Source organism: Quercus lobata, chromosome 7 (genome assembly GCF_001633185.2).
Source record: "Quercus lobata isolate SW786 chromosome 7, ValleyOak3.0 Primary Assembly, whole genome shotgun sequence".
NCBI lineage: Eukaryota > Viridiplantae > Streptophyta > Magnoliopsida > Fagales > Fagaceae > Quercus > Quercus lobata.
This window is the reverse complement of record NC_044910.1, coordinates 41,173,377-41,188,219: the sequence shown is the minus strand read 5'-3', so window position 1 is coordinate 41,188,219 and position 14,843 is coordinate 41,173,377. Positions and strand designations below refer to the sequence as shown.

General features: G+C 33.0%; 1 protein-coding gene across 1 annotated transcript; it reads left to right on the top strand.

Moving 5' to 3' along the window:
* The first annotated feature begins 5,365 nt into the window (after positions 1-5,365).
* Positions 5,366-14,666, top strand: LOC115953056 (threonine dehydratase biosynthetic, chloroplastic). Its single transcript, XM_031070533.1, has 9 exons — positions 5,366-5,959; positions 6,823-7,002; positions 7,086-7,355; positions 8,552-8,758; positions 8,965-9,213; positions 9,296-9,366; positions 9,618-9,735; positions 13,771-13,905; positions 14,022-14,666. The coding sequence occupies exons 1-9, from the start codon at positions 5,483-5,485 to the stop codon at positions 14,160-14,162; spliced, it is 1,848 nt and encodes a 615-aa protein (XP_030926393.1). The 5' UTR covers positions 5,366-5,482; the 3' UTR covers positions 14,163-14,666.
* Positions 14,667-14,843: the final 177 nt, after the last annotated feature.

The following is a 14,843-nucleotide window of genomic DNA, read 5'->3' as shown; positions in this document are numbered from 1 at the left end:
TTTCGGTATTGTGCACTCAGTGTATTTACACTGTGCAAGCACTGTAGCGGCAATAGTGCTCTGATATATATATATATATATTTTTTTTGTCTTTTCTTTCTTCTTTATATGCAGTACTTTTGGTTTAGTTAATTGGTACTAGAGTTACAGTCCCTAAATTTTTTTTTTTTTTTTTATTTATGTAAGTTGATATATATATTATTATGTTGACGCAACAAATTTCACAATATTTTTATAAAGTGGTTATGCCACTACAGTGCTTTGGTTTCGTGAGTCTTTTTTTTGGTTTGTTTTGTGCTTTTTATTTTTTATTTTTGTCTTTTCTTTCTTCCTTAATCCTTATATACAGTGCTTTTGATTTAGTTAACCGGCACTAGAGCTATAGTCCCTAAAGTTTTTATTTATTTATTTATTTTAAATATTTATGTAAGCTGATATATATATATTATTATATTGACGTAACAAATTTCACAATATTTTCACAATTATTAACCGGCACTATAGCTACAGTGCCTAAAGTTTTTTTTTTTTTTAAATATTTATGTAAGCTGATATATATATTATTATACTAACGCAACAAATTTCACAATATTTTCACAATTATTAACCGGCACTATAGCTACAGTGCCTAAATTTTTTTTTTCAATAATCGGTTTGTGTTTTTTTTTCTTTTAAATATTTATGTAAGCAGGTATATATATTGTTATACTGACACAACAAATTTCGCAATATTTTCACAATTATTGACATGTCAATTTCTTATAAATCGAAATAAAATAATAAAATATGAGATTGTGACTAACCACAACTAAAAATAAATGTTTTGAGAAAATGTTACAATACTTATTGTTCAGTGCTTTTGCTTTATTCAACTGGCACTTTACAGTGCCTATTTTTTTTTTTTTTTTTTTTCAGTAATCGGTTTATGTTTTTTTTTTTTCTTTTAAATATTTATGTAAGCACCATATATATTGTTATACTAACACAACAAATTTCACAATTATTGACGTGTCAATTTCTTACAAGTCGAAATAAGATAATAAAATATGACACTGTGACTAACCACAACTAAAAATAAATGTTTTGAGAATATGTTACAACACCTATTGTGCAGTGCTTTTGGTTTATTCAACTAACACGGTAAATACAGTGCCTAAAGTTTTTGTTTATTTATTTATTTTTTGTTTTAGTAATTGGTTTGTGTTTTTTTTTTTTTTAAATATTTATATAAGTTGGTATATATATTGTTATATTGACACAACAAATTTTACAATATTTTCACAATTATTGACTTGTCAATTTCTTACAAGTCGAAATAAAATAATAAAATATGAGACTGTGATTAACCACAACTAAAAATAAATATTTCGAGAAAATGTTACAACACTTGTTGTTATCACAATATTTTCACAATTGTTGAGATCTTAGTTTTTTATAGATCAAATAAAAAAAAATGCTAAGTTTACAAAATTTTAACATTAATCTCTACAGTGCCTAAAGTTTTTTTTTTTTTTTTCCTTTTAAATATTTATGTAAGCTGGCATATCTATTAACTATATAAAAGGAGCCAAAGGCTCATGAATAGTGTTTTATTGGTTTATTCAATTTGTGAGGTGCACTTTTTGTTTTGTTTTCTTTCTATTTTTTTTTCCTTCAAGTATGCCAGTTAGTTTGAGCTTTGTTATTGTTTTTGTTTTTTGTTTTTTTAAGATCTTTATATGTTTATTTTGTACTTGCAATGCAAGTTTACATTGTAAATACACAAAAGTGGTTAATATTATACATATTTGCACAAAAAATGGTAAATATTGTACAAAATTTGTAAATGTGTACAAAATTTGCCAATTTTTTTATGTCTACAATATAAATTTACATTGTAATTAAATACAATGTATACATAGAGATATTACGAAAATGTTGTGACGCAAGTGTCAATTCCTTATGAATCAAAATAAAATAAAATAAAATAATAAAATATTATACCGAGATCTAGCGCAACTAAAAATGTCGTGACATTTTGTTATTATTACAATATATTCACAACTATTGAGGTGTAAGTTATAGGTCGAAATAAAATAATAAAATATTAAACTGGGATCTGTCACAGTCTTATACGAATGAGATTAACTTTTTATGACATAATTATTAAAATTCTTAAAATTAATGTCTCTTTTGATTAATGTAAATCTCTATATATTTAAAAAATCAAATGATTTATATTTTTATTTTGTAATACAAATAAAATCTAAAATTGATTCTAATCACTATTTTTTTTTTTCCCATTACACCAAAAAGTGTGAAGGGTTCTAGTGTTCTACAATTCAACACGTGGAACTATTGTGTATATAGCATGGCATCAACCTCTTCACGTGTACAAATTCTTTCCGGTGTATATCTTTTAAGTGTTCCTTGGAATGTAGTCGTAAACAAAACTAGGCCGTAGTCATATATTGGATCCTTACACTTGGGCTGTGGACTATATAGGTCTGTTTGGATTGAATTTATTGTTACTGAAACTGAAAACTGAAAACACTATAGCAAAATAATTTTTAAATGTGTGAATAGTATCGTTGGACCCATTTTTAAAATTTTTTTAATCTGTGAACAGTGCTAAATAGTGTATAAACAGTACTCAACCGTGCGTGAATAGGAACATATCTCATAAACAGCAAAGTTTGTCTCTCCTTAAATGGGTAAAAGCACAAAAAAAGAAGAAGGAAAAACACGATGCAAGATTCAGCGTTTCTGCTAAATCCAAACCCACACAAGTTTCAATTTTAATCATAGTAACTTTAGGGTGTATCTAGACTAATTAATTTGTAGTAGTATCACTGTACTTGTCCTTGTGGATTGACAAATTTGCCAATGACCAAACTCCCAAGTGACAGGCCACTTTCTCTGACCAAATTTACAAGTATTCGACTGTTCGAAGTTAGTAGTAGACTTTATAAAGTCAAAAAAACCAAACATCACTTCCAATCCCACTCGTGCGCTAAAACAAGAGCAACGCGTGAGTAACTCAATTCCACCACGTGCACGTATAAAGATATCTTTTCATTGCGCCTTCAAAATAACAATCTAAAACATGCAAATTAGCAATTTAGCATTGGCATCTGCTCTTGCAATTTTTATTGTTGTCTATTGTAGTAAGAGAATGTTTTTTTTTTTTTTTTTTTTTTTTTTACTTTATATAATCACTTTAGAAAAACACCCATATTATCTATTCTAAAAACTCCATTTCAATAAAATATTATTTTGTTGACTTCTGTTTTTTTTTTTTTTTCTCTTTATACACAATAATCACAATTCACTTTATTCTTTCAATCTTAGGACACGTAAAAAAAAAAAAATGGGTGTAGCTTTTGTCTAATGCCTCCAGTGCATTGGACCCAGTGTGATCATGACTAGTGTCCAATTTCGGACACATGTCATGATCGCAACGAGTCCAATATCACAGGACACTGGACAAAATCCGCACAAAAAAAAAAAAAAAAAACTAATGCACCATTTATTTCGACATTAACATTTTTCAAATGTATTTTTTTAAAATATACTATTTTATTATATTTGATGGCAATCTTAAAATGAGTGGAAAAATTATCTTTTAACTTTTCTTGTTTAGTTTAATGTGAGATAAAGTTGTTATCCAAAAAATATAGTTGCGAGTGACTTCTTTATTTTCGGTTTCATTAGCTGAACTTTAGTTATAATGTACTCCTTCTATCTCTATGGCCTGATGGGAGTCCTTGCAGGGCATCGCCTTGTGAAGTCCAAGGCTGTGAGTCGAGTAATAGTAAGCCCTATTTAGTACTCGAGTGATCCCAAACTACAAGATAGGGTTAAATGAAACGGGAGAGTGAATACACACCTACAAATCTATTTTTTCTTTTTATAGTAAGATGTATTAAGAGCCTATAACATTCCTACCACAAAGGCAGAGTCGCCTTTTTTTTTTTTTTTGGTTTTTTCTGCATTTTTACTTTGCAAAAATAAAACACAAAACATCTTTTTTTTAAAGAGCATATCTGGTGGCATCAGCATGTAAATCTTTCTATTTATGTTCTTTTCACGAGCACAATGAATAAAAGATTCATAAGGTAACAGTAAATTGTAATGAACAATTTTTAGTTTTACCAACTGTTCCATTTTTGAATTTTGACCTTGTCATACCAAGAATGTAACTTTCACCATGCATGGGTCCCCACTTCTCAACAAAAATATAATTATCTTTTAACTATTTTTATTTTATTTTATAAATTATCAAAACACAAGAAAACATGAAAAATTATATTCATATAAGTTGCATTTGGATACTTGAATTTTGATTAGAACTTTAAATAGATTTGAAATGCCTTAATTCTAAATCTATAAATATTGAAATATATATTATGAGTTTTTAAAATTCTATGAGTTTATAGGACAAATTACAGCTTATCCACTTGTAGTTTGACTGAAATTTAAGTTGCCTATCCGTGATTTGAAATTTAACACTTTACCCACTTAAGGTTTAACTGGAATTTAAATTGTGTACATGTAATTTGAAATTCAATGATGAAAGTGTTCCATTGGGCTCTTTTTGATCTTATTTGATCATGTATTTTTATGCTTTTTGTGTTTTTTAAGGAGAGAGGCATAAAAGTTAAACAAAATTACATATTTAGCCATATTTTTAACAAAGGTGGGTTATAGAACTCTAATGGAGCCAACCTTAGATGGGTAGAGAGTCAAATTTTAAACCACAGATAGACAATTTAAATTTTGGTCAAACAACAAGTGGGTGTATTGTAATTTGCCCAAGTTTATAAGTTATTACAAATTTAAAGATTTTAAGGTTTAAAACCATTGACGACCAAATCCTTGACCCTATTTAAACTATCCAAACAAAATATTTAGATTTTAATAACCCAAATCCAAATTCATGTAACCAAATCTTGCCATTCGAACATATCAATAAAATTTTCCATTAAAACAATTGTGTCAGTATAAATTTAAATGTAGATACATTTTACACAATTATATATAGACAATGTGAGAAAAAAAATCTGCTAAATAACATAATTTTAGAAAAATTTTAAGATAATAAAACCCAAATAAAGTTATTTAGTTATATAGTACATTCTTGGAACTCAAGACAAACTCGAATTTTAGCCCAAAACTTGAGTTCCAAAAAAATATGCTACATAATTAAATTAAATAATTTCGTTTGAGTGCTATTCTCCTAAAAGTTGACTAAGTAACGTGCTATTTGGCAAATTTTGCCAATGTGAGGTATATAAGAGGATTTCTATTTAAAAAAATAAAAATAAAAATAATAAAAAGATCTTACTTATCATACGCGCCAACAAAACCCCCCCGGCCCCTCCAAACAGCCCTGGCTCTTCGGCACAGAATTAAATACGCAAAACCCAAAATCAAAAGATTCAAAACTCAAGACGCCTCTCTCTCTCTCTCTCTGACCATTCGATTTCTCACTCTAGAAACCATGGACACCTCCACCCTCCGTCTCACCCCATGCCATTCCTCTCTCCTCCGCCCCAAACACTTCGACTTGGCCCCGCCAACCTTCACCGGGACCCACACTACCGCCACCGCCTCCAAAAACAAAAACCGTTTGACAATCGCCGCCACTCTGTCAAAACCGACGGCTGAGATCTCCTCAACCGCTGTGACTTCCCGAGAAAATCCGTTACAGGTGTCCACGTCAGCTCCTCCTCCGCCGCCTCGAATGAAAGTCTCGCCCGAGTCGCTGCAATACCTTCCGGGTTTCCTCGGAGCCGTACCGGAGCGCACTGTTACAGACGGCAGCGGTGAAGACATTCTCGAAGCAATGGGTTACCTCACCAACATACTTTCATCTAAGGTCTATGACGTGGCAATCGAATCGCCATTGCAGTTCGCTACCAAGCTCTCCGAGCGTCTCGGCGTCAAGGTTTGGCTCAAGAGAGAAGATTTACAGCCTGTAAGTATTTTTCGTTTCCCTTCATTTTGAAAACTTCTGCTAAATTTTTATTTATATATATATATATATATAATATTTGATGAACTGAGTTTGATGTGGAAATATATTGATTATATTTCTAGATACAAGGAATACAATGAAAATAAGCTCATCCAAACAATAAATAATTTAAATATGTTTTCATTTATTCTATTTCTATTTTAGCACACTGTTTTTTTCAGTGGAAAATATTTTCTAGAAGATTGGTTCGTTTAATGTTTGATTGTGACCATGAAAATGATTGGCTTTGCATGGGAAATCATTAGAATTTCTTGTAATTCCAAAAAAATTATATCAAATACAGACTTTACATAGGAAAACATTTTCTACTTTTTGGGCCAAAGCTTCAAATGGGGAAAACAGATCCCAAATTTGGAATGTATGCAAAAATTTCAGGTGGGAAGTGATTTGTTTTGGAAAATCGTTTTTTGCTATTACAAAAGAGGAAAACGTTTTCAGCTTTATAAGGCTTGTTTTTGTTGACTACATAAAGCATTTTTTAGTTAACAAACAGCAAAAAAATATGGAAAATATTTTCCAGATAATTTATTATGCTGAAACAAACCGAGCCTAAATTCAAGTAGGTTTTCACTAGAATTTACTGGACTGTTGTGTATGACTTCTATTCTCTAAGTGATTTATATGATACATTCATTCCTTTCCTCTTCCCTTGCAGAAGTTTTATTGTCTATATGGTTGAATGCAGTTGCTACTTGTTATTTTTTTAAAACTTTTATCTTTCTTTTTTTTTGGTGGTTTATTTGTGTAAGAATAGTAAATTCAGGTTAATTGAATACTCATGGTTTTGTTGCTGTGGTTTGCAGGTTTTCTCGTTCAAGCTGCGTGGAGCTTATAATATGATGGCAAAACTTAAAAAAGAACAGTTGGATAGAGGGGTCATTTGCTCATCTGCTGGAAATCATGCACAAGGTGTTGCATTAGCTGCCAAGAAACTTGGCTGCGATGCCGTGATTGCTATGCCTGTTACTACACCAGAGATCAAGGTACATTTTGTACAATGTCAAATTTATGGTTGTATTGAGAAATATGAGTTCTTAATTGAACTATGGATTTCTTCATTTTTCAGTGGCAATCTGTTAAGAAGCTGGGCGCCACAGTTGTTCTTGTGGGGGATGCCTATGATGAGGCACAAGCATATGCCAAAAAAAGGGCCATTGAGGAAGGCCGTACCTTCATACCTCCTTTTGATCACCCAGATGTCATCATGGGGCAGGGAACTGTTGGGATGGAAATTATGCGTCAAATGAAAGGCCCGTTGAAAGCAATATTTGTGCCTGTGGGTGGTGGCGGGCTTATAGCCGGTATTGCTGCTTATGTAAAGAGGGTTGCTCCAGAGGTATGTTGATTTTGATTATTTATTTTTAATTCACGTAGTTTTGGGTTTAAATTTGTTTGATATGTTTTCAAGATTTCCTAATGATTTTCTAAGCAATTAATATTTAGGGTGAACTTTTGGCATAGTTCCTTAAGTGCAATGCATTAGGTTCTCCAATTAAATTCAAACACATGGTTGCATTGACTAATAAATTACAAACAATATTATCTCTCCAAGGTGTGTTTGAATTTAATTGGGGAATTTACTTCTCAAAATTTAATCGGGGAATCTAATATTCTAATGTACTGATATCTGAGTTTTTACCCTTTATGTTACTGTGTTATGCCTGGAAGCATCATTTAGATCTTGTAAAGTGCTTAAGGCAAGACACCATCTGCATGCATCTTATAATCAGAAGTAGAATGGGCTGTGTATAAAAAGCCTTAAAGGCTATGCTGTTACAAGTTTCTGTACTTGATGTGAATACATCTAAAGCTTGTTGGACATCTTTGTACTTTATGTTGAGTCCAACCTGATCTGTATTTTTCTTTAGATAAATATGCCCAAACTAATGCATGACATATAGTAATCTGAAAGAGTAATGTGATTTGGCCCTACATGCTTTTTATATCTTACTCCATGAATTTAATGGTCGAGGGAACCTATGTGATCACATCAATTGAAAATTGAAATTAATTAAGGTTAATTATTTTCCACTATATAAATCTTTTCATAGTTTTGTCTTATCATCAAAAGTGATGACCCCTTTGCCTAAGTTGGGGGAGTTGGAAGCAATCTGACTATTGCAACTATTCTAGCCCTATCCTTTTTTAACCAATATCAAACTTTTCTCCAATGATATGCATGCCTTCTTCAGTTCTTACCTCCTGTAAGTACTTAACCTTCTTTTAGTTATTGTTCATAATGTAACACAAAATTTGTCAATGAGCTCTAGCTCAAATGGCACTTTCTCATCCCTCAATAATGGGATGGGTCGTTTTTTTTTTTTTTTTTGGGGGGGGTGGGGGGGGGGGGGACGAATATGTCTTAGGTTCAATACCTATGGGTGCCTGTGTAACTTAACCCATACGAAAAAAAATCTTAACAGATATAATTTCTTGGTTCTTCCCTTTTGGATTGATTTTGTGTGTGGTTGACTTGTTTCTTATGACATGACTAATTCATAATGGACGCTTTTTTTGGTATATTTTATTCAGGTAAAGATTATTGGGGTGGAGCCTTCTGATGCAAATGCAATGGCACTGTCCTTACATCATGGTCAAAGAGTGATATTGGACAAGGTTGGAGGTTTTGCAGATGGTGTAGCTGTTAAAGAGGTTGGTGAAGAAACTTTCCGCTTATGTAAGGAATTGGTAGATGGTGTAGTACTTGTAAGCCGTGATGCTATCTGTGCCTCAATAAAGGTGAGATTACTATCTTGTTTTAAAGTTTGTTTGCAAGCTTCTCTGTTTTAATAATGATTATGCATTGATGGTTGTTACTGCATGAGGCAGTGTGGTAAACAGTGTTGAAAGTTGAAATTCTGTCTGATTCAACTGCATTTCAATGGAGAGCTTAAATCTTTAAAATGGTATATGATAGTTGCAATATTATTATATTCATGTTGCAGGACATGTTTGAGGAGAAAAGGAGCATTTTAGAACCGGCAGGTGCTCTTTCTCTTGCTGGAGCTGAAGCATACTGCAAGTATTATGGTCTTGAGGGGGATAATGTTGTAGCAATAACTAGTGGAGCAAACATGAATTTCGATAATCTGAGGGTGGTGACTGAACTGGCTAATGTTGGTAGGCAACAAGAAGCTGTGCTTACAACTGTTATGCCAGAGGAGCCTGGAAGCTTCAAAAGATTTTGTGAACTGGTATGTCAATGATGCTTTGATGAACTTTTCTTACAGAACAGCTTTCTTTTCCAATGTATGTAATGAACATATGAATTGGCAGGTAGGACCACTGAATATCACTGAATTCAAATATAGGTGTAACTCTGACAAAGAAGCTATTGTTCTGTACAGGTAAACCCCTTGTCAATTTGTATTAATTACAAACAAATGCTAAATCTTTCTGTTGACATTTATTTCAATGAAAACAAACTTTTACTGGTATCCATCTTTTGGAATTTGGGAACATTTTCTTCTGTATGGTTTAAATGTCATCACCAATTTACAAAGTTTTTTTTAGGGTATATGTGAGAGATGATTTGGTTATTAGAAATAACATGGGAAGCAAAAAAAAATCTGATTTTTATTTTCGATATTGTGTGCAGTGTTGGCGTTCACAAGGTTTCTGAACTTGAAGAATTTCAAGCACGGATGGAATCTTCTCGACTTAAGACTTTCAATCTTACAAAAAGTGACTTGGTTAAAGATCACCTACGATATTTGGTAAATATTCTCTGGATGAATTTTTATTTTTTTCTTATGATTTGATTTCTCTATTTTATTTTATACATTAGACATGGCTTCCCAAAAAAGCCTTGGAAGCTTAGTTATATTGACTGGTCTTCTTTACAAGGAGAACCAAGGTTCATATCTCACAATTGTATTATAAAAAAAGAAACATTATGCATGGGTTCTTATGGTGTTAAAAATGAAAGTTCAAATAGCATATAAAACACCAATGAACGTTTAGACCCCCAAATACAAAATTATCAACACAAGCTTATAATCAAACAGTATATGTGCGGAATATGAAATATAAACCACATCCAAATTGGTAACACACTCTAAACCATAATTAATAACCAACACAGCAGCAGTTATAAGGTAAAGAGAAAGGAAAGAGAGATGCAAACACAAAGATAACACGGCGACGTGTTATCGAAGATGAAATCGAAGTACTCGGCGACAAACCTCTCCACTGCCCTCTAAGCGGTCAATAATCCACTAGAGAATGAAGTTGGGATACATGAATAACAGAAGACCCTCCAAGCCTAATATACCCAGTGCACCTAAGCCCTCCAAGCTTCTTGCTTTAATAGGGTTACGCTGAACCTTGTTTTCTCTAGCTTGTTGGATCCCGCAATAAGCCCATTGCATCAACCAAATGAATTGGTCCTCTCTAAATTGCTTCCCAAGTACCAAAACACCTCCTCATTGATTTGGGTATGGTGAGATAAAGATTTGACAAATGTACCTCTCAAGGATATGTCAATGAAGAGGGTGAGAGTAGAGAAATTTGGAGAATCAAGTGATGAAGATTGTGGATTAGTCAATTTTGTTTTTCTCTAGGGTTTCTCTTTCAAAATTCTCTTTGGAAACTCTTCACATTTCGTGGGTATAAGGGTATTTATAGTAGATTGTAAGGAATGCGAAAAGTTAGTTTTCATCCAAACAGGGCATTTTAGCGACTCAACCTTGCGATTGGAATGAGTCGTGAGTTTGAGTCGCGAGCTAACTGCCTGGCCAGACTGGAATTTGTCTTGTAGTGCTCCAGTTGTTGTGACCCTTCAACTCCCTTGCATGCTTCACACGTGTGCCACTTTGGCGACTTACCAGTCGCGAGATCCAGTCTCGAGACTCCTTTGACTGCATACATCTTGAGTTTTCTTCACATTCTCACACACACTATCCTTACATAAATCCTACCTATATACAGGGTATCTAATTGCTAAATTACAAGCAAATTTGTTACGGAATAAAGCCAACACATGATTGAACAAATTTAACCTTACAAAAAATATTGATGCTGTAATGAAGACATCTTATATAGACCAAAAGAAATGATTTTTTTACTGGAGCCTCATAAAATGTTGCATTAGATGGGTTCTAATTATGAAGATACCAACTCTCCAGGCTAGTTCCCTTTTAGTCTGTCTTTCTTTCCTTCGTTACTCAATGTATTCCCATTTATGATTTTCTACTTTTTGTTTGTATCTCTTTTTGAGTTACTTGTATTTGTTTCAAGCACTGAGTGTTCACCATAGTGAACATGATGTTATGCAATAAAACTTTGATTACTTATAAAAAAAGAAAAAGAAAAGAAGAAAGCTCCACATTTTGATCTCCTTTCTCTCAAATTCCTGAAGAGAGAGAGAGAGAGAGAGAGAGAGAGAGAGAGAGAGTAAAACCTTGGGAGTCTGTTTATGTTTGAAAAGTTCTAATTTCTACTTGTCTGAAATGGTGGAAATATGTTAACTAAGGTTTTGGCTAATGATGTTTGGACCAAGTGGAATCTCCTCTTCCTAAAAGTAAGGGGTGAAGGCTAATGTCATGCTGAGTTGTGTTTACCATTTTTTTTGGAAAAAAGAAAGAAAGAAAGAAAGAAAGAAAAATAAATTAACAGACAATCAAGAACCTTATTGTCACGACCCAAACCCATAAACAGGATTTAGATACTCAACTTGTCAAAGTACTAAAATTCAAATAGTGGAACAGACCTTAACTGAATATCCACAAATAAGAAATCAAACCATCAAACTCTCTAATAAAATCCATCAAACTGAACTTTAACAATAAAGTCTACTAATACAATCTCAAATAGTATCACGAATACTAAGCTCCCTATCCTAAGAAAACATAATAGCATAGTCAAATAACTAACTTAGCTCCCAATGAAGTCTTCGATCTATGGCTTCAATGATCATCCATCAAAAGAGATTCCATTGCTCTAATATGAAAGGGGTGGAGAAGGGGGGTGAGCTAGAAGCTCAATAAGAGACCACACCACATGATGCTCTCAAGCAAAAATACATATAATATTGAGCAATATATTAAAACCTTTAAATATATGTCAATAGTATGATAACAGATCAGTATAAACATTAAAGCATATTTCCAATATATCACTATTTTGCATATTTCCAATACTTATAGATAAGAACTTTTACATAAAAAGGTTTACTATTTTGCAAAGCTTCTTTGACACACACACACACACACACACACACACACACAATACAATATCTTGAGAGGAATCATGTTCTGAAGTCTACTTACCTCGAATCACCAAAACATGTTTGGCCTCAACTATCCAGAGCAATGTCATTAGAACCTAATACAGAATTAGATAACTTATTAAGTGCATATCCTTGTTACATATTCATCCACTAATTGAAAATCCTCTTAATAGATAAGCCAGCCACCATGATAATCCTTGCATTAGCTATATAAAACTTCTGTATGATTTTGTATCAAACCTAACATAATTATAAATATAAACCATTTGTACTTTTCCGTAATATTCAATCAGGCCTTCCCTTACTACATGCTAAACATTCATGTTGAAACTCATAAGTTGTGATGATTGGAAAAAATAGTAGAACTAGCAAATTCAATTTATCATTTGATTTAACATTTTGGACGTGAACCTATTATGATTTGCTCCTATCAATCATCCACCCTAGTAAAGTATCAAATCCATCAATATTAACACATGTTAGATTGAATCAACTTCAACAAATAAAGGAACACCTCTGTGGTCTCGCCCTCTTGAAGCTTAGCACTTAAGAAATTGCAAAACACAGTTGTCACACTCAGGAAAAATAAGAAGATTTCCTTCTACGTGGTTGACTTAATAAGACCTAGCAAATATATATAATGGCAATGACTAACTAGGGTTTAAACACAATTACTAGGGGTGAGGTCTTGGCATCTTTATTGGAGAAAATACCAAACCCCTCTTCAGTGGAAACTGTGGAACTTCTAGCTGCTAGGCGAGCAGTAATGTTTGTACAAGAAGTTGGCCTTGGCAATTCCATCTTCGGAGGAGGCTTTAAAACTGTCATCAACTCTCTTTGGAATGGTGATATATTACAATCAACTGTAGTAAAAGATGCTTTATCCTTTGTAAACTCCTAAGGAGTTTGGTCATTCTCTCATACTTATAGGCAAGGCAATGATGTAGAACATACCTTAGCTAGGAGAGCCAGGTTTTCTTTTCCGCTTTTAGCCTAGATGGAGTCTGTTCCTCTTGACATTTTTATTGTTTTGTTAGCTGATTTACCGGCTCTTGAATAAAATTTTGTTGAACGTTTCCTTAAATTAAAAAAAAAAGGGTTTAAGTACAAATACTAAAATAAACTTAGTTAAGAATCTCTAGTGTCTAATTTGCCCCTCTAAAATAACACTCCAATTTGGCCCATGAAGATAAATCTCACACCAATCGGAACTCCATAAAAAATCAGCCAAGTAGTTACATATACCAACTACACTAATCTAATAAAACATGTGTGAATTCAATCAGACTTGCAGGAGCTTAAAACAAAACGTGAGATTGTCCTCAACAATTATTTTATAATTTAATTTGTTCTACCATCAAATAATTATTAATAATATAACGAAATGCTATGCTTTGAACTGGGTATTACACTCATTATCTCTACTTACGAAGAGTCTGTAATGGGTCACTCTCTCCTATGAGTATGTGCTTGTAGTGGTGGATTATGGCACTAAGTTCACTTCATTATGGATCTCTTTCAGATGGGAGGCAGATCAACTGTTCAAAATGAGATTCTTTGTCGATTTACCTTCCCAGAGAGGCCTGGTGCTCTGATGAAGTTCTTGGATGCTTTTAGTCCTCGTTGGAATATAAGTTTGTTCCATTACCGTGGGCAGGTTGGTATCAAAAACTTTCTGTTCATTTTCAATATTCTAATATGGAGGATTACACCTAGGATTGTTTTTTAATTGATCGAACCTGATATCTATCCTTTTTTCCTCCAAAAAAACAGGGTGAAACTGGTGCAAATGTATTGGTTGGCGTGCAGATTGCAAGTAGTGAGATGAATGAATTTCATGATCGTGCCAACAATCTTGGATACGATTATGTGGTGGTAACCAATGACAATAACTTCCAGCTTTTGATGCATTGATTAAAACCATCCTGCAATTTTAGCTCAACTGTTCAATCAGAGTGGGATTGATGCCAGACTTCTAAAGATTGCCAGGGAGGGACAGAAGACCTCCAAACCTGGTTCTAGTGATGGAGAAGAGAGAGCATGTTTCTGTGTAATGTTTTACCATTGCCCCTTTTATTTTCATTTTTGTAATTTATTGATTAGTGTAGTATGTGTTTCAAATGAAAAATGCTGGGGTTCTCCAGCTATTCACTTTGATGTTTAACTAGCTTTTCTATCTTTAATGTATGGGACTATGGAAAAGATGAGCTTTGCTCTTCTGATGCAATTGAAAACCTGAGATGGATGTGTTAGTGGTGAATGTCCTTGGATTACTTGGTAACTAATTCAGTAATTTGACAGTTGGGGTTAGTTATCCATAAGTTTTACTGGTCAGAAGTGAGTCAAAGGGCTTTTCTTTAGAAATGTTTACAAAGTTAACATTGAAACGAATGAACTAGTGAGCTTTTGTCTGTTCAACTTAGTTCGGAAGTTTGATTCATATTGATCTTTGAAAGAGAAGAAAATTCCTGTAATACTAATAACAAAAAAAAAAGTGTTGGGTGTCACAAAGAGAGGAGAAAGAAAGATACCTCTTCATTGTTGCTTAAATCAAGGTTGAATGATTGTTAATTACAAAATTATATTTGTTATTGG